A 20,429-nucleotide genomic window follows, 5' to 3' on the forward strand; every position below is an offset into this window, starting at 1 on the left:
TAAATATTGACAAACATTGGAATCATATAAACACGTCACTGATGTATCCTACCAGTCTGGCGAAAATTATGCTCACAAGATTTAATAATTATCTGTTAAGTATAGCGTTCCGTCTACTATCAAATTTAGCACCGAGTTCTTTCCTAAGACTGTGTATGCTGCAATGAATCTAGATTCAGTAGCTCAAGATATCCATTGTAGATACGGAGCTGTTGCCACGGAATCATCCGTGCTTCCATGCATTCGACAGCAAAGTGAGCACTGTACTAATTTCTATAAGATATCGGAACAAAAAACCATTGACAAACCATGGAATACAGCGCCTCGTTTAGGCTCGTGTAGTTGCTCAAGGTAGAAGAGACAACTACAAAAATGCGGTTGGGTCAGTGCACATTTGTATTTATTTGGAACTGATTACCGCCGCCAAGCATCCTTAATAACACAAACACTGACTGGCTGAAAAAAAAACCTGCCACTGCCAGAGTTAGTGTTTACAGTACTGAAGTACTGACACGAAAGAAATCCAGTATGTGATATCTGCAGCCAGTTTCCTCGGCTGCTAACTTCAACTATGTTTTATTATAACTATAAGAAAACTTCTGTCTCCTGTATCTGAAATTTTTATTCTTATATACCAGATATGTTTCGTGTATTCCTGCTAGGTTTCTTCAGTGATCTTCAACACATACAAATTTATTTAATTATATATATTTTGGTATGAAATTTGTGATGATTCTTTGGCAGTTTCCTTGGATCCAGCTATTTCTGTGGTTGCGTTGTTTTTTACTTACATTCATTTTGTGTCTTGCTGATGCAAGTATTTGTTGTTCTATGTGTGCTAAATGCACACTGTACAAGTTTCTTCCCGTCAATATTTTTTTGTAACGTAACCCATACTGAAGTATACTGCACATGCTTATACTGTTTCATCACATGACTGACTGAGGGATAATGGGAGCTGTAGAAGAGGGAGGTGGAGTAAAGTGTTGAGGTGGGGATGGAGGAAGGGTAGGTGGTGGGGCAGAGTGTGTGTGTGTGTGTGTGTGTGTGTGTGTGTGTGTGTGTGTGTGTGTGTAATTTTTTACTTTTTTTAACGTTTATTTTATGGTAAATTGTGAATTAGTTTGATTATTGGTCTTCTGTTGGTGCTCGTTTGATCAATGAGAATATTTGCCTTTTTATTTGGGGTCTTTTTTTACGAAATATTCCTCTTGTAAAGTGAGCATCCCCTTTTTTTATCATTATAGAGCAAGGTACCCGTGTCTTTTTTTATCCCAGTGTTATGGTGATTTCCTTTTACAAAATGTTTTGCGTATGTGGAGTGGATACATTCACTCTTCAATCCGCTTGTGTGTTATTCATATCTGATGTTTCTGATGTTAAAATTTCTTGCAGGAATCGAACCATGAGACATATGGTATACAGAAAATGCAGAATTCCTCTAAGCAAACAGAACTATAAAGAAGATCTAAATATGACTATTAATATAAGACAAAACAAGAAATTTAGCAGAAACATGGTGCACAAACAGTATGACGCCATTAAAAAGAGATTAGAGACAGAAGATAGAAAAAGTAAAAGCAATTCAAATATACCAAAAAATAACAATAACGCACCATGCACACTCACACACTCACACCTCTCAACAAAAAATGGTACTATGACATACCACAACCAGCTCACACACAATGTTAGTTACATCTCCAAAGAGCATAAAATTAAAATTGTCTTCAAGACTAACAGCACAATACAAAAAAGACACATAACTGTGACAGAAGAGAAGGATAAATACAACAGTTCAGGAATATATGAATTAACATGTAATAAAAAGTTTTCAATGGTGTTGCGCCACAGTCATGCAATATTATTTTTTTAAAAAGAATAAACTGCCATCTGACTGTGTATTACTGTATCTTCTGTACTGTCTAGATTTCAGCTTTTATTTATTATCAAGTATAATGCTAGACGTTGTTAGATAATTATGGTCTTTTATGCTCGTTATGTTCTTTTATACTCTTTTAAATAACATGTAATAGCTGCAGTTCTAAAGATATTGGGATGACAGCAAGAAATTTTAACATCTGGTACAAGGAACGTTTTAGGGCAGTAAAGAGTGAATATACCCATTCCACATATGCAGGATCATTTAATAAAAGAAAGTCACTATCATACTGGGATAAAAACAGACGTGGCAGCCTATGCCATAACAATAAAAGAAATGGAATAACGATAACACACTTGTACTGCAGGAAAAATATATATTTCATACAGAAGGCCATAAATAAAAATGCAAATATTCTTAATGATCGAAAGAGCAACAGAAGACCAACATTCAAATTAATTCATAGCCCACTATTAAAAGATACGTAAATAATAACAGACACACACACACACACACACACACACACACACACGCACACACACACACATGCACCTTCTACAGTTCCCATTATCCCTCGGTGTCATGTGACTAAGCAGTGCAAGCATGCGCAGTATACTACGATATATGTTAGGTGTAAATAAATACTTACTGGAAGAAACTTGAACTATGTGGATTTAGCACATACGGAATTACGAATGGTAGCGTAAATAAGACACAAAATGAATGTAAATAAAAAACAAATGCATGTAGTTATAAACAGAAATAGCTAGATTTAAACAAACTAAAATATGTATAAGTAAGTAATTTTGTATGTATTATAGACCACTGAAGACTCCTAAGATGAACAGGAGAAACACATCTGGTACACAACAATAAATTTTAGTTGCGAAAGACGGAAGTTTGCTTATCTTTATGATGAAACATATTTCCAATATATGAGTTTTTCAGTCTTTATTGCAGACTCCCCGAAGAGGAAATATTACACTAAAATGATCAGTATTTTTTACCTACAGGAAGAAGGTGCTAAAAACGTTCCTGGAAACTGAGTACGCTATCCTCATCAAAAGAAAAGAATCAGAGCATAGGAATTGAATGTGAATAAAATTACTGGTATTCTTCCTAGCTGAATGGGTAACGTCAAAACTCTGTGGGGAATGGTCGCATGTTCGGCGCTGAATGGTTGCCTTTTCCCAAAAGAAACACGTTCTCTTGTCTTGACAACTGGCTATGATGTACTTCACATTCATAAAATACGGTAATATGCAGTTAATATCTGAAGCTAGAGGCGACAACGAGTTGGCTATGAGTCACAGACAGTTAGTGAGTTCACTGTACGCAGCTTGCCGTATCGACTCGCCATACTTCCGCAAGAGGTTTACGATCAGTGTTCTTGGACGTTGTTGTTAACGTTACATACAACAACCAGACCATCTGTGTCTTGACTTCAGCACAACTTGGAAACCTGAAGATGTTCAAAGAAACGAAACCGGTCGTAGCACAATAAATGTGGAAAAGTACAGCTGTGGTGGTTTTGATTAACCGTTAACATTGTCAGCTGTGAGCTCAACATGATCACGATTATGTCAGGGGTTTCTCTCTCCTGAAAGGTATGATAAAACAGACAGTAACGTAAAAAACACAGGCTCCAGTATCTTTTGTATCCCTCTGCGCTGAGTTGGTTATGATATCTTTATGTGTAATGCGAGACGCCTATGCCACTTACGGGCCATCGTTATTAAAAGATGCAGGTGCCAGTGCGGCGGTGCTCCGTCCTGTTTAAAAATGAAACTTTCAACGTTTTCCGCATTGTGGAGAGAAGAAGAAGAAGAAGATCTATCCTCTAGGTATGAGCGAGCAAGCGAGCTGCACTTGGGAGACCCCTAGGGACAACCACATAAACCGGCAACTGTCAACAGGCACCAAGGTGAACTTAAAGTTTCACGCGCGTTATAATTCACCCCAAGTTACCATTTTGACTCATGTAGAAGACGAATCTTTTTGAAATGTCCTGTAATATATTAGTAATAGCTGATTACCGTCACAGTTAACCAGGAGGTGGTGGTTGTCACTGTTGATTTGGCCATCAATCTACAGCTTGGTTCTATACAAATCAACACTTTTGTTGCTGCCAGCTAGTCTCTTCATTACAGCATACTAGTAACTACTGCACACCACTTCTTTCCTTCTACGAACTCTGCAGTTTTCAATAACTCACCTTGTAATGTGTGGCCGACTAATTCCATCTTTTAAATTAATGTTTGTTATTACGCGCCGGCCGGGGTGGCCGAGCGGTTCTAGGCGCTACAGTCTGGAACGGCGCGACCGCTACGGTCGCAGGTTCGAATCCTGCCTCGGGCATGGATGCGTGTGATGTCCTTATGTTAGTTAGGTTTAAGTAGTTCTACGTTCTAGGGGACTGATGACCTCAGAAGTTAAGTCCCATAGTGCTCAGAGCCATTTGAACCATTTGTTATTACGCATTCTTTATTGTTGACGCGTTGCAGAACATCTTCGTTCCTATCTGTATCGATCTCCAAGAGTCTTGTGGAACATCGTATTTGGAAATATTTCAATAGTTTACTTTGTGTTTTTCCATTGACCCATGTTAACCATATCACGCTGATTTTCTGCCCGTGACAAACTCCCGTATAAAGATAGTCCTTCACTTCATTTCCACTTCAACACGTAAGTCTACCATTCGTGATCCCTACTCCCCCTCCCTCTCACGTCTCCCGACTTCTGTCTTTAGTACCACCCCCAAAGTGCTTACTACTCCAGTCTAATTTGCATAAAGAGAATGGATTATCTTTCTTTCCTTCTAGTCGATACCAAATTTCGTAAGAATTGAAAACATCATTTTATTCCATCGCACATGATCAAAAGCATGATTGAAATATACGAATGACATGTATGTTCTCTTATTTCTTCCAACGCTGTCGTTATTAACTGCAGTGCTTAAATTGTTGACTTCTTCCAACTCTGTCGTTTTTCACCACAGTGTTTAAATTGCTTCTCGAATGCCCATTGTAATATACCGATTCAACACTGCCTACACAGTGGCTCGTCCGTGGAAGTGAAATTGTCATTATTCTGAGTAGAATTGCATTGCAAGCTGTATTCACCTTACTAAAATAGAACTTTGTACTTAGCTGATTGTCTTGAAGTAGGCTTCGTTTTCTTCTTGTAGAGATATGATAACGTCTACGGGTCTGGTTTGTACGAAGTAACTCCACTGGCGGTAGGATTCTGAAAATCTTATCGAATGCAGCTAGAATTAGGGCTGTCCGACCTTCGATAAGCGTGTATTTATTAAGCCGAGTCGTAGTGCTTGAAACATTACTCTCGCGATCCGTGAAATGTGGAAACTTTTATCAGAATAGACAGACTCAGATACGTATCTGATCTGAGCAATGAGCAGATAAGGAGACATTATACGTGAAAGTAGAATCGTTCCTGAATGTTAAGCACGAGCTCGTAACGGGGTAACTCTGTAACTATAATCCGTTCATCATAAGAATAAACCTGATGCAAACAAACAAAAACGCAGTGACTGGTCAGAAGCCGTACACACGTACGCTGGTGTTCTTACGCTCTTGGAAGCAGGTCTTACTTATGTACTAGGCATCTTATTACTAAGTTACGTTAAATGAAACTTTAAGATAATCGAATGTATTAAGAGCCAACAACGTTTTTGTTAATCACGCTTTACTACGTAGTTTTTATTTCAAAAATCGTGTACAGTCACAGCCTCTGCAGCGTTGTGCTCTGACTGTCGCGCTGTTAATGCGCATTATGAAAATGGCTGAGGCTGCTTTCTTTTCCGTGGTGAAATACGTGCGTGGAAAACGGTTAAAAAGTGCCGAGAAACAAGCTGTTCTTAATGTTTTTCATACATTTACGGAGATAATCGGCTTTGAAGTTTTCCCAGCGGTGTATACAATGTTGATTTTTTAGTCACTATTAGAATGCATAGCGCAGTCGGTAGCGTATTGCATGTGAATGCTGTTATTCGTGCGTTGGTTCAGATTACCAGACGACTGACTGTAATTAATACCTTCGATATTTAACTATACGGTGAAATCCTTCAATATTAACTAACGTTACACACAGCTTATGCAGAAAAAATTACCCTGCGGTTAAGTCAGGAATTTTGATCATACTTATTTTTAATTCCAGTAGTACGTTAGCTAAAGCCGATAACGTGTTGTGCTTTTCGTCTAGTCGTCTAAGGAGCGTATTGTGGGAGACTTGCAGTGTGTTATTTCACTCTGGTTGAAAATTAAATGACATTCGAAGCTGTATAGCTCCTCTGGTCGTCTCTTTTTACGTGAGAACTGCAGCTGGCCACGACACGGCAGGCTAGCTGCAGCAGCTGACCGGCCAGTGCTGTCCAAGTTAAATGTGCCGGTAAAGCTGTTGTCCCGTATTATCGCTAAGTCGATGTGCGCGTAACGCACAGCACAAAACGTACCCTTATTATCGTACTTGACAGTACTCGAGACAGCTTGGATGCAGTCCCACGTGAAACGGAAATCCAATGATGTTCCAGCAAACGCGGAAGAATACCTAGTGCAATGTTTACATCAGGTTTATTCTGATGATAAACGGATTATATGTACACATTACAGTGAAAGAAGTACAAGAATAATCTGTCACTGCTGCTGCCGCATACGACATCACTGGATGGCGCGTGATTACATTTAAGAGCGGCACAGCAACACACAACACACGTAGCAACGACGGCCATCTGACGCTACAGTCTGACGAATTACAAACCACGAAATGAAAGAAAAACCTGCAATTTCAAATATGTGTTTATATTTCAACTCTGCAAGCTTCAGTGCAACAAAATGTAACATACATTCGCTTCCCTGCGCTGTCAATCCAAACACAATGTCTGCTTTCTACCGCATGACAAAACACTACTTTCTTCCATTACTCCACAACTTCCCGCCAGGAGTACAAAGACAAAATACAAAGATAACATTTGAAGTAGAGAGGTTTACATCTTTGTCGATGACATTAACTGATAAATATATAGAAAAACTTGGTAGCTTTAAATTTACAGATTTTTATGTTAAAATAACAAAATTTATTTTAAACACCTAAAATATAAATAGCTATGCATTGAATAATGAATTTTAGTCGATATAGTTTTATACGAATTTTTTGATGTGTGAAATAAAATTACCGATATACATTGGTACCGAAGAATTAAAGATATTTCTCAGGCTTGATTACATCACACACTGCTTGTCCTACAACCAAACTGACCCCCTCCTAATTGACTTCAGTCTTTCACTTTTTGATTTACTGCAAATGTTTTGTAAATGTGATAAGAGACTGATAGTATAATAATTTTGACATCTGACTGCCTTGCTTTCTACAGGAGTGCAACGAATTACATATTCTTCAAAATCTGATAGAATTTCCCGAGTTATATATATTTTGTTTCTGAGGTTTTACAGTTTTTGCTGCACCTTTTTGCCTGGTATCCGTTTTTTTTTCCTCTGTGTTTCATTCCTTCCCCGCAAATGCGAATGGTGACGTGGAGAACCTATTGCTCTTTGGTGCCATATATTTACCTAACGCTAGGCTGTTGGGATACATTTCATTTTTTCAGTGCGGTTTTCCTATTATTTTTCTGAATATCTCTACTCTTTAGTTGTCGATTTTTTTCGGGTAGGACGGTTGTTGCCTCCTGAAACCTCAGCAAGGATATCTTACTTTTGTCATTGTTTTGTTTCTTATTTTATTTTCATCATCTTGCGTTTTATTTTCTGGAAAATGTTATTTTGCCCTCGTCTATGTCTGAGTCGTTTGACGCGACTGTTTTCTGTGCGTAAGTAGTTATAATGCAATTTTTTACAATTTTCGGTGGATATCGGTATTTCGCTTTAGGATATCTAAAGTCTGTATACTGTTCTTCGAGTGGTATAGTTGTGGTTGTCTTACGGTATCTGTTGATTATTTTCGCTGTTTGTTGTAGTCATCTTGTCCTTATTGGCTTTATTTTTGTATCTCTGTAAGCCATTTCGTTGTTGATCCTCGAGTTCATTTTTGTGGTTTTTCTTAGTATTTTCCTTTCTGTTGCCACTATTTTTTGTGTGTTGGTTTTGTTCGCCATCCACATTGAAGCAGTATATTGTAAAGCAAAGGCTTTGAAAGTGTATACACGACGGTGTTTTCTGCCCCATTTGTTTTGCCTCTTAATATTCGTAGTAGTTTAGCCTTTCTTTAGTCTGGTTGAGGTTTCTCTGGTGTGCTGACTCCACGACATGTGATCCCTAGATATTTCGCGATGTCTTTTGCTAGGATTGTCTGTCCCCTCCCCCGATAGTTTTTGCTTTGGTTCTTCTCGTGTTCGCTTCGAATTTCATGTCGCTTTGTTGTGAATAAAGGTTGTTAATTACATTTTTGCAGCGTTGGGCTTAATTTTGCAGTTGCTGAGTAGCGTTCAAATTGGGTTAAGTACTCTTGAGCTTGCTGGTTGGTCTCTTTTATCGTCTGTGTGTGACACCAATACGCCGTATCGTCGGCGTAAAGCGCTAGCTCATTCCTAGAGCTCCGCTGGCACTTCATCATTACCTAGAATTGTTCCTTGTGAATTCGTGTAAAGCTTTTTGAAATTCAGAAATAAGAATGTAATCTCCCTACCATGTTCTTGGAGCGCGAACTTATTGTCAATCGGCCCCATTTCTTCTGTACAAAACGTGTCTACTACGGATCACTGTGTATAAATCCTGTGTGTAGCTTTATTTGGTAAACCACCCCCTCGTAATTAAAATTGAAGGTTACAATTACTCCGTCTTAAGAATATTCCTAGCTCCTCATGCTAATTACAAGAATGTAAACAAAACCCCTTTTCATGTTATGATATTCCTTCAACTCGACAGGGCCGCATTAGAGGTCCTTCCAGCGCAGAAAGCTCTTCCCAGCGCTATACTTCTGGATTCGCTCAAAAATAGGCCTACGGAAACGTATCTTTCCTTCCATTAGAGTGGAATCTCTGTTATCATCAACTTATTTCCGGTGTGGCGCATAATCATTCATCTAAACCCCCTTGATATTCTGTTGGCTTTTCCGGCGATCACATAGGGGAGCACTGGTTCAGTGGGGACAGCACAGTTGCGTGCTCGTAAAGTGTCCACAGGCTCGCGAGCAACTAGAGCGAGAATGCTTAGGCGAGGACTCTCCGCGTTACTTGTTTCCGCGAGAAGCTCATGAGTCGCTAGCGCACATATTCTCGTGTGTTTACACACACCTTACGACGTCATTCTCAGTATGTACATTTAATTTTTCTCTTTGACGTTCGTTTCACTGTTCTTACCTTTCACATTATGAACTTCCTGCTTTAACCATTGTTAGCACGACGAGAAAGCCATCACAACAGTAGCACCTTGTTAGTTACGTTGCACGGCGCTCGTCTCCCCATGTGAAAACTGCCGTAATTGTTATCTCGGTGGAGAACCATTCTTTTCGCTTTCTTTAAGGTAGCTGTAAACGGCCAGAACGAAATTTAATAACGAAATGACAGTAAAACATCTGCTTCCCATTGCTACATTTGTACAGAATGGTGTCATATTCTCTCAGCAGTTCTCTGCAATTGGTGCATTCTGTTCAAAAGAAATTGGGCCAATTGAAAATACGAGCGCGATGCAAGAACATAAGGGAGATTAAATTCTTATTTCTAAATTTAAAAAGCGTTGCACGGACTCGGAAAGAACAAACGTCCCGGTATTCATGAAATAGGAGTTGAACTATGCAGGCACCACGCTAAAAAAGCGGGGCAAGAATTAAAGAATTAAACCAGGGAGAGAGAGAGAGAGAGAGAGAGACGTAATTACCCTAAATATCCATTTCGTGTCATATTTAATACATTCAGCGGCTCTGATCATGAATATGATCTCAGAACTGTTCAGTAACATATGGTCTGGAAGTTACGTTACCCATCAGGATTACAAAGGTTCGAGACAGAGTCACGGAATTCGAATTATACTTTCTTCATGAAGGTAGGTCAGCATTTTGCAGCGGTAAATAGTATGTTCTGAGCATCGACAGGACTAGTCGCTTTTATTTATTTCTACATCCCAAGTGGACCTACGAGATGAAGGGGAAGAAAGTCGGCTAAACCCACGTACAGACTTATTGGCACATCGACCCCTCGTCGTTAAGCCGCCGGGCGGAATCAGTCTGGTCCCGGCAGACCTCCATGTGACGGAAGCGGTCGCGTTAACACGCGGGGCTTTCCGGGCGGGTAAGTCTTAATTGCTTATGAGTGAAATACTGGCACACAGTCTGGGTCGTCCGAAACTTCGCAGTGCTACCCGTTCACAGATTAAGACTATGAGAAGTAATGTCACTGAAGCTACTATGCTCATAGGTTCAGCATCTGGAGAGGTCGCTCTCATAGTCTGTATACCGGTGATCACAGCATAGAATATCATTTTAAGTGACTTCAATTACCAATTAAGGTCTCGTTTGTATTTTAACGATAAACACAGTCCAAGATCAGACGTTCAAATACGTTGGAATATGTTCACGATCAGAATGTTTTTTACATGAACAATTTTACATTGCCCTTTCATGAAAACCAGTTCATACTCTTACCACACAATAGCCAAAGAATGTTGTACATTCTGAAGTTTTGCAGTTGTTTTGTGTACAAAAAAATTAAAAAACTTAAAAACCTAAAACAATAAGGTATGTTCAGTCATATTCTATATCATTTATTATAATTTCGAGTTCCATACCTTTGAAGTGAACGAAGTCACAATGAGGAGCTGAAATTTGCGTCCTAACACAATTCCCAGAGATACTCCAGATTACGACGTATATCCAATTCCCATACATACTCAGCAACTGCAAAGCATTAGCGGGTTCAGTAGTATGATAGAAATTTGTGACAGCATGACACTCAGTCAAATGAATCCAGATACCGTGTATACAAATGGAATATTAGGGTAAATGAAAAGTTATCACATTTGTGCTTGGATCAGAAACTGTCATTACGCAGCGACAGCAAAGTGAAAGCAAAGCGTAACCCCCCCCCCCCCCTATCCCCCCCTCCCTGAAAAGAAAGAAAGAAAAAAATTGGCCAAAGTGAATATAATTAGTTCCAAGGGACAAAAAAATGTAGTGCAGACATCACTTGTGAAATCGAAATATAATTATTTTGTGCTCCTGTGTATCATGTTTTGCCTGATGAAGAATTCTGCTTGATGAAGCACGTGACTCCACAGAAAGAGCTGCACGAGAAGCATTCCACAATGTCTGTTTCAACTTGATCGGTTCTCATGAGACAGAAATCTTGAAGGTCTTTGTGTGTGATCTTTTAACACATCCATAGAAAAATTAGATGTACTCATAATATGTCTTTGCAGGCCTATTTCATACAAACTAGGTTGGATGTCTTCACAGTTAATCACAGCGGCTCTGTGATGAATGTGGTGAGCGTCTCCATCTTGGACATGGTAATAAGACATGAAAGTGGAGTACGATTTGTTCAGACCATTGCTGGCCCTTGTAGCAGGATGTACAGCAGAACACCCCTTCATTAAGAATATCTATGGATTGGGCTTTCAGAAGTGAGGAGCAGAAATTTTCTCAACAAAGATTGCCTCCGAGGTCATGTGACTTTTGGGTACTTACCACTGAAATGTTTTTAAATGAACACCCCACCATTTGACTGTATTGTAGATTGTTTAATTATGACCCAGGTTTCGACCTTTTATGCTATTTTCAAAAAATATAACTTTTTTTTCTAAATACGACATGCTCCCACTATTATTTACTAATCTTTTTATGCGATGGAGATTTTATATCTGGTATTTCATGGGGAGTCAATATTTTTCTTAATTTATGGCCAATTTTGAGCTTGATGTTCAGCAATATATGTTAATGACATAAATGCAATCACCTGAAAATGGCAAAAGGGCCAAAAATTGGATCATAATTAAATAAACAACAATACAGTCAAACTGCAGTGTGTTCATTGAAAAATTTTTGTATGACTGTTAACACTGTTTGTAACTGTTGTTCTTTATGTGTATTTTGATTTTCATCCACAGCACCAACACTTATTCTCCACAGCTCACCTTAACAAATAACCTTGTAAAACTTGACAAATAACTATAATATTAAAGTTTCTGTCTTAAGCTCACAATCAACACAACAAAAGTTAAATGAAAGTCTCATAGCAATATCAGTTTGATGTTGGTTTTATCCACAGTGCACTACACTTGTTCTATAAATAATTCTACTATATGAGAACACCCTACAGTTCTACCATATAAAATTCTTTTCCTCTTATTTATCATGTTTATCATAAGTGTATTAAACTGAACATCACACTTTAACTACATTATGCAGAAAATTTATATTTAGTAGAAAAAACCCATATTACTTATGTATGCTCTTGTGACAAACCAATCTTAAACTTGTTGCAAATATATTCCATAACACTGGACTTGTCAGCACACTGCTGTATAATCAGCACATAGGGATGGATTGAACTGTTGGCAAAAAAATTAAAGGAAGCAAGTCATTGAATTCATTATTGATTTTTTAGTCATGAGAAATACTCCTGGCACCTCATCTGTTGTTTGAGACAGACCGTTACTTGATACTGTAATGTGTTCAAGAATCCATACCTAAGGCAGTAATTTTTTGGATGTTTTCACATTTCTGATAAATATGTGCAGTCAGAACTCTTATCCAGTCTCAGAGGTAGTTAGCAGTTTTAGGGAGAACTGTGATAATTTGCATATAGCATTTATGCTAATTGTTATAAATACATTGTGTCATATTTTCACAATCATATGTGCTTCATTTGAAATTTTGTGGTAGATTAAAACAATCTGCCCGACATAGATTCAAACCTGTGACTTTGTGGGTCACAAGTAGTGCTTGCATAGCTCAGTCAGAAGAGCACTTCCCTGGAAAGGCAAAATTACCAAGTTTGAATCCCAGTTCTGTATGCAGTTTTAATCTGCCGGGAAGTTTCAAATTGGTGCACACTGCACTGCAGAGTGAAAATTTATACTGGATTTGATTATTTTTTGGTAAGTATGTTACATAAAAGTTATTAGCTTTGGCATTACAAATAAAGACTGTCAACAAAACCAAAGGAACATTGCTGCACAGCTAACACTTTCAAAAATAGATATTCTGAGATGCACAGAACTGGTGTGCAAGGTTGCAGGAGAACATCTTACTGTTTACAATGTCACAGATGGTTTGGTTTGTATGACAGTTCCAGTGCATAAGGTAAATACTGTTTCTTTTTCTTTCTTTATTTGTTGGGATTTAACAGTCCAACAGTATCATTCACTAATGATGGAGGACAATGTCAAATTTAAAAAAAAGGAAAAAAAGAGACCAAGCAACCATCTTAGAAACCAACAGAGGTTAAGTCAATTTCTTACCAAAATATTAAGCCACCTACCTGTTTCTGAAAGCTCGTGAAATACCTAAGGCTTGGTCTGTAGTGCTAAAATGTATTGTGTCACACACTGCTGATGAACCTCCAATTTGTGCTTAGTATGTTTTCTGCTAGAGGAAATGTTAAAACAGTCAATTGAACTCAAAATATATTAATACCCCACAACTGAATGATAGGAATCAAAAGATATTTGTAAATTTCCTTTTAAGAGCTTGTAGAATGGCTAGATATGTATGGTCTACATATAAGCGAGTGAGGTGGTGCAGTGTAAGACACTAGAATTGCATCATGAGGGTGGCAGTTCACATCACTGACCAGGAAGGTCGGCATTTCACACACCCATTCACACATCCACATTTGGTTTTCTGTGATTTCCTTAAACTGTTTAAGGTGAATTCTGATTTCCTTGAAAAGGACACAGCTGATTTCCTTTCCTAACCTTCGCCAGTCAGAATTTGTGCTCTGTCTCTAATGACTGACTTCAGTTGGACTTTAAATACTAATCTTCCTTCCATTTTTTGATCTGCATAGGTTTCTAGATCTAGAGACCTTCTATCTTTCAGTTATAGAACAAAAGGTAAAAACAACGTGTTCCACTGGCTCATGTCTGTTGTGTGAAAAAGTTAGTGTCATTTACAGTAAATCTTTATAATTATTACATTTGTAACTAATTAGTATGTACATTGCTAACTGTAGGTAATAACTGAACAAGATGTATTGGTCAGTTGAAGAAGGTAGACAGTGTGTGTAAAGTGGCCTGTGAGTACTGTACTCATAATTTCGTGAGTACCATAGCATTGGGCACTGTTATCACATCAGTTGATTCAAAATGTATTACTTACTAAAGTCATAGTATAATGCTAAAGCAGACATGGGTAAATAGAGCACTTTGTTTAGTATGTTTGTCTCCTTAGCATATCAATAGCATGTCTTTGGACATGTACACCAAGTGAAATCATTATCTAATTGCCAGTTTTTACACTTCATAGTAGGCTGTAATGTGAATTTAAACATAGGCTATATACAAATAGAGAAACTGAAAAAAACAGATTCCTAAATTTAATGAACAATTAAATTAGTAAAATTTGTTATAACAAGAAAATGTTTAGGGCCTGAAATTACTTTTTGTTAATCAATTTAAATTCCAAGATGGCTACTTGTTTACTAACTTGCAAAAAACTGTTTGAACTGCTACATAAATACGTATAGTTGGCTTTGAAAAAAGGAGTTGTAGGTAGACATGCAGGTTTTCCAGTGTGCATTTATATGAAGGTTTTGCCTAGTTTGAATTCCAGCAAAGCAGGTACATTAAAGATATTTCAAGAACCATATGATGGATAATTGCAGTATAGTCATTGAACAAACAATTTCTTTTAATTTTGTTGGGGGGTACATTTTAAATGTGTGTCTAAATTTCAGTTCACAAGATAGTTCAAAGATGACAGAAATGCAATATTGAAGTACTGAAAATTGTGGCGATAGAGTTGTTCTTCAGTTTCACACATATAATTGTTATTTGTCTTCAAAATAAAGAGTATTGTACTGAGCAATCAATCTATCACGTAGCAGGAGAAGTTAGTACATTTTTTTAGGAATCAGTTTGTTTCCCACTAAAGATACAATAAACCCAACAAAACAAAATATCCAGTGTATTTATTTCCTTTATTCAAATTGTATTACATTTCCACATTTCTATGTAACAGGATATATAATATATATGATACCAATAAGAACACTTATGCATCAAAAATTAACAGCTTTTACACAATTATGTGTAATGTTTAAAATAGTTTTAACTAAATTTTAGAATGTGATGTGATCTAATTTTCGCTGTGATTTATGTATGAAATTGCTGGTAGAAAAAGAAATCAGGCCTGCTGTTCAATATCCCACTACTGTATGATGTTCAAGTGACACCACTTAACTCAGATAGTAGAAGCATCTGTGACTGACCCATGAAAATTCTATTGTTACATTGTGAAACTGCTGTTCATGTTTATGAAAAGTCAGCAGTTTCGCTCTTATCAGTGCTATGCAGTAGTAGTAAGGCTGTACATAAAAACGATATCTGTGACATGGAATGAATCTAAAATAACACGTTGGAAAGTCACATGTAATTAATGATACACTGCCTTCAAATTAGCCTGCAAGTGCACAATGAATGTTATGAAACTGGTTCCATGTTGAAAAAGCAGGAAACTGAAACTGTAAGCAGTTGAAATACGTGAATGCAGCAGCGATGAAACAAGTATTTTTGAGGATAAGCAATGGGCATCCTCATGAAATTAAGAAAAGAATGTAGTTGACAGAGATGAAGAGGAAGTAGACAGAACATAACATCACGTACACGAGTTGAACATTCCATGAACAGCAAAATGTGTTTTGACTGACTAGAAGTCATAAGCAACACAAGATTACAAGCGCAAAAAAGACCTAATGGCAAATTTACAGTACCATCTTCTTAATAACAATTACTGTTAAATAACTCTACTGGCTTAAAAATACTTCCATCACCAAAGAACGGCATAGCACCCACATATTAATTTTGTCACAGGATACTTTATAACCATAACTATTACATGATCCATACAAATAAATGCATACAATAAGAAATCTAAATTACAGCAAAAAAAATAATGAATTTGCAAACAAAAAAAAAAAAGAACCAGTGGATGGACTGTAGCCCAAACGTCCCACCGTTTACAATTTCGGGCTGTGAATATGTTGTTAAGGTCACTTCTATAGCATATTCCCCCAAGACCACAGTTTATGTATAGTATTTATATATGTATCACATATAATAGCTTACTTTCCTCTCTGGCTCTATGTGAATGTGTGTGTGTGTGTGTGTGTGTGTGTGTGTGTGTGTGTGTGTGTGTGTGTGTGTGTGTGTGTATATAAGAGTGTGTAATTTAGTTTGTTAAAAGTTATGTATACAATATAGTCAATTTTTTTGGTTTCCTGGATTTTAATCGTTTTCCATCTCTTAAGAATCTACTCTTATTAACCCTAGATTTGAAAGCAGAAGTGAGCTTGTGTTAGTGCGGTGCGGCTGTGTTAGGGCGGCCAATGTGTGGCGTGTATACTTGTGAAGTGTATGTGTGTGGAGGCCACGCCCAGTATCTGTGGAAAGGATCTACACTCGTGTCCTGGGTTTAGGACTGAGGTTATTTTTTGTTTTAAAAGTGCCTGACTAAAGTCTCTTAAAGAGTTCAACTCCTTAAAAAATATCTATTTTTCTTCTCTCGTCGCAAAATAAACTTACATCTCCAATTCTACGTTAAAAAGTACCAGCTGTACATCATATGTATAAACAAATATATATATATGTATATATCTCTTTAAAATCTACAACCGCTGATACGCGTTTTCATCCACTGTGATATAGGAGTCGGTTACGACGTGCGACGTGGAAGCTCTCCAGTGTTAGAGGCAACGTGGCCTGCTCTTGCGACACCTGAACGTTTCTACAGCCGAAATGTCCAGAGGCGCAAGATATAGTCCCCAACCTCGGGCTCGAACACTCGTGCAGACCACGTAGCATGCGATATGAGGCACTTGATCACTTTCGGTGATACATTATTCCCACGTTCGTAAAGTAATAATTATTCTCCTAAAAATTAGACCTCCACTAAACATCAAAATATTATCATATATATATATTTATGTATTTATGTATATATACTGACGAATGCTGAACGGTCTTCTCTAGAAAAGAAAAAACAAAGCTTGACGATAAAATATAAAATGGCAAATAAAGAATGGAGGAGGAGTTGTGTGGGTGGTCAGCTCACATGAGCTTCTGCTTGGCGCAGTCGGGGCAGATGATGTCGTCGGCGTCGGTGATGAATCCCCGACCAACGAGCGACGTTTTGCACATGGCGCAGATGAAGCAGTCGTTGTGCCAGTGGCGGTCCTCGAACGAGATGAAGCGCGTGCCGCCGATGCCTGCAACAGGGCCCGTGTCAGTAACAAACGGGGACTGAGGTTTCCAATCTTGCTCTTTATTTAATTGTACAACTATTTCACGAGCTAAGTCTCCTGAAGTTTCCAGTTTGTGAAACCTCTCATAGGGGGATTGTTTACGAAGATACAAGTTGTGATGGGTGGATAAAAGGACATGGCACGAGATGGTATACATTAACAAGGAGCAACTACCTGAAAAAAATATTTTTTGAAACTGTATCAACTGTTGCAATAGACAATGGGCGGTCTTCAGTTTGAAAATTAATTGCAAGTAGAGGAAATTAGAAATAAACTGCTGCTTTCTCGGATGAATTCTAAATTCTGTAACATAAGCTCATCAAAAAGAAAAGTGTTTTGACATTTGTGCAGATTACGTTTTAGTACAGGCCTCCATGACATTTGATACGTTTACACAGTGAGGAAGTTCCACGTTTTCATTCACATAGCCAGAAAGAACTTGACACGGTTGCTGCATCAGTGTTGCTGTCACGGCCATCTAAATTATAATCTGTTTTCATGTTCACCATAAATGTACAGTTTACATTGAGAAGAACAAGTAGTGAAGTTGGAAAACATAAAACATTCGCAGTGGAGAGACTCCTTCACAGCACAGTTAGTAATAGTTACTAGAACAGAAAGCACAGACCCCTCGTAACTGCAATGTAAATATGTAAAAATCCAGAAGAGGGCAGATATATAAAACCTACGTGGACTTAATGAATGTGTGTGATGCTTCTAGCGGCCCGAGCTTTAATGTATTTAACTTTTTCTTCAGTTATGTTTGCTGTCTGTCTCTATGGGTTATAAAGAAATAATAATTTGGTTTGTAGGACTGCTCAGCTGATAATCGTACAAACTACAACTCAGTGACAAGAATGCTAATCTTTACGAAACTGTTGAAATTATTTCATATCTTAGATTCGATTAATTTACAGTACGTCTTAAGTTTTCGGTTCATCTTATAAGAAGTTGGTGTTTTAAACAGATGTGAATGGAAGAAGCTGTGCGTGGAACAGACTGAACATAAGGTGGCGGAGTGAAGATATCGCCTAAAATCTCTCATACAAGCACCACTTAATTGTTTTTATGGTAGACGAAACAGTGAAATAAATGGAAAACTGAATAATAAAATCCGTCAACTGTCTTTCAATAGCGTTTTTACAACACCAGTCTACATTTCGGGCCCACAGCTTCATCATCACTGCTTCAGTTCTAATGGAAGTTAATCACAATGAATATCCATACATAAGAACTGAAGCCATCCCTCGGTAGAATTCATGCTTGGGTTTGAACGATCGTCTCCCATCTGATAGGATCCTTGGTCCCACTATTAAGTTTTCTACTCAACTGTTGTCCTTTCAGGGTTAAAAACGTTGTAATACGGAGGACAGTGTGCTGCTACCAGCAGTACGTACCTGTGATGGGCTTGGAGCAGGCAGTGCAGCGCTTGGCGAACAGCTCGCCGAAGCAGTCGGCGCAGTAGGGTTTCTCGTCGCGGGACGTGAAGCGCTGGCCAGCCAGCGACGTGTTGCAGTTGGTGCACGTGAAGCACTCGCGATGCCACGGCTCGTTCTTGTAGGTCACGCCTCCGCTTGTAATAATCTGCAAACAACACCGCACTCGTCAACGTCATTCACTTTTGTACACGAGCCGTTCGAAATCGACTAAAACACATGGCCGTATACTACAAGCATACATACATACATACATACATACATACATGCGAGGGAGACTCAACATTTTTAGAATGCCATCGTTCTAAAAACAAATTAAGTTTGTTTATATGCGAAAGCTACTATCCAATGTTTTGCGATTTGATCGTAGCGTAATTTGTTCAGATTGTTCCAATAATTTGTTAATTCTCATGATTTAAATGATAATTTCTGACCTTAACTGTTGTTGTTGTTGTGTTCTTTAGTCCTGAGACTGGTTGGATGCAGCTCTCCACACTACTCTATCCTGTGCAAGCTTCTTCATCTCCCAGTACCTACTGCAACCTACATCCTTCTGAATCTGTTTAGTGTATTCATCTCTTGGTCTCCCTCTACGATTTTTACCCTCCACGCTGCCCTCCAATAATAAATTGGTGATCCCTTGATACTCCAGAATATGCCCTACCAATCGATCCCTTCGTCTAGTCAAGTCGTGCCAAAAATTTCTCTCCAATTCTATTCAATACCTCCGTATTAGTTATGTGATCTACCCATCTAATCTTCAGCATTCTTCTGTAGCATCACATTTCGAAAGCTTCTATTCTCTTCTTGTCTAAACTATTTATCGTCCACGTTTCACTTCCATGCCAATACTTTCATAAACGACTTATTGACACTTAAATCTATACTCGATGTTAACAAATTTCTCTTCTTCAGAAACGCTTTCCATGCCATTGCCAGTCTACATTTTATATCCTCTCTACTTCGACCACCATCAGTTATTTCGTTCCCCAAATAGCAAAACAGTAGAAGAAGAATGGGCAGCTTTGAGGGATGAAATAGTGAAGGTAGCAGAGAATCAAGTTGGTAAAAAGAAGAGGGCTCATAAAAATCCTTGGGTAACAGAAGAGATATTGAATTTAACTGATGAAAGGAGACAATACAAAAATGCAGTAAATGAAGCAGGCAAAAAGGAATACAAACGTCTGAAAAATGAGATCAACAGGATGTGCAAAATGGCTAAGCAGGGATAGCTAGAGGACAAATTTAAGAATGTAGAGGCGCATATCACCAGGGGTTAGATAGATACTGCCTACAGGAAAATTAAAGAGACCTTTGGAGAAAAGAGAACCACTTGTATGAATATCAAGAGCTCAGATGGAAACCCAGTTCTAAGCAAAGAAGGGAAAGCAGAAAGATGGAAGGAGTATGTAGAGGGTCTATATAAGGGCGATGTTCTTGAGGAGAATATTATAGACATGGAAGAGAATGTAGATGGAGATGAAATGGGAGATATGATACTGCGTGAAGAGTTTGACAGAGCACTGAAAGACCTAAGTCGAAACAAGGCCCCGGGAGTAGACAACATTCCATCAGAACTACTGACAGCCTTGGGAGAGCCGGGCCTAACAAAACTCTACCATCTAGTGAGCAAGATGTACAACGTGGATGTAGGTTTAGAAATGCATCTGGTGAAGAAGCTCCA

At 38.2% G+C, this 20,429-nt stretch overlaps 1 protein-coding gene across 1 annotated transcript in view; it reads right to left on the reverse strand.

Annotated features, from left to right (window-relative positions):
• Nucleotides 1–14,968: 14,968 nt before the first annotated feature.
• LOC124545856 overlaps nucleotides 14,969–20,429 on the reverse strand; it is a 1,204,377-nt gene continuing 1,198,916 nt past the window's right edge. Inside the window, exons 10-11 of the mRNA XM_047124814.1 lie at nucleotides 18,707–18,893; nucleotides 14,969–17,273 (exon numbers count right to left, since the gene is read on the reverse strand). Of these exons, the coding sequence (XP_046980770.1) occupies nucleotides 17,116–17,273; nucleotides 18,707–18,893 (345 nt within the window). The 3' untranslated portion in view covers nucleotides 14,969–17,115. The remainder of the gene's footprint in view (nucleotides 17,274–18,706; nucleotides 18,894–20,429) is intronic.

The sequence above is a fragment of the Schistocerca americana genome, chromosome 8, assembly GCF_021461395.2.
Source record: "Schistocerca americana isolate TAMUIC-IGC-003095 chromosome 8, iqSchAmer2.1, whole genome shotgun sequence".
NCBI lineage: Eukaryota > Metazoa > Arthropoda > Insecta > Orthoptera > Acrididae > Schistocerca > Schistocerca americana.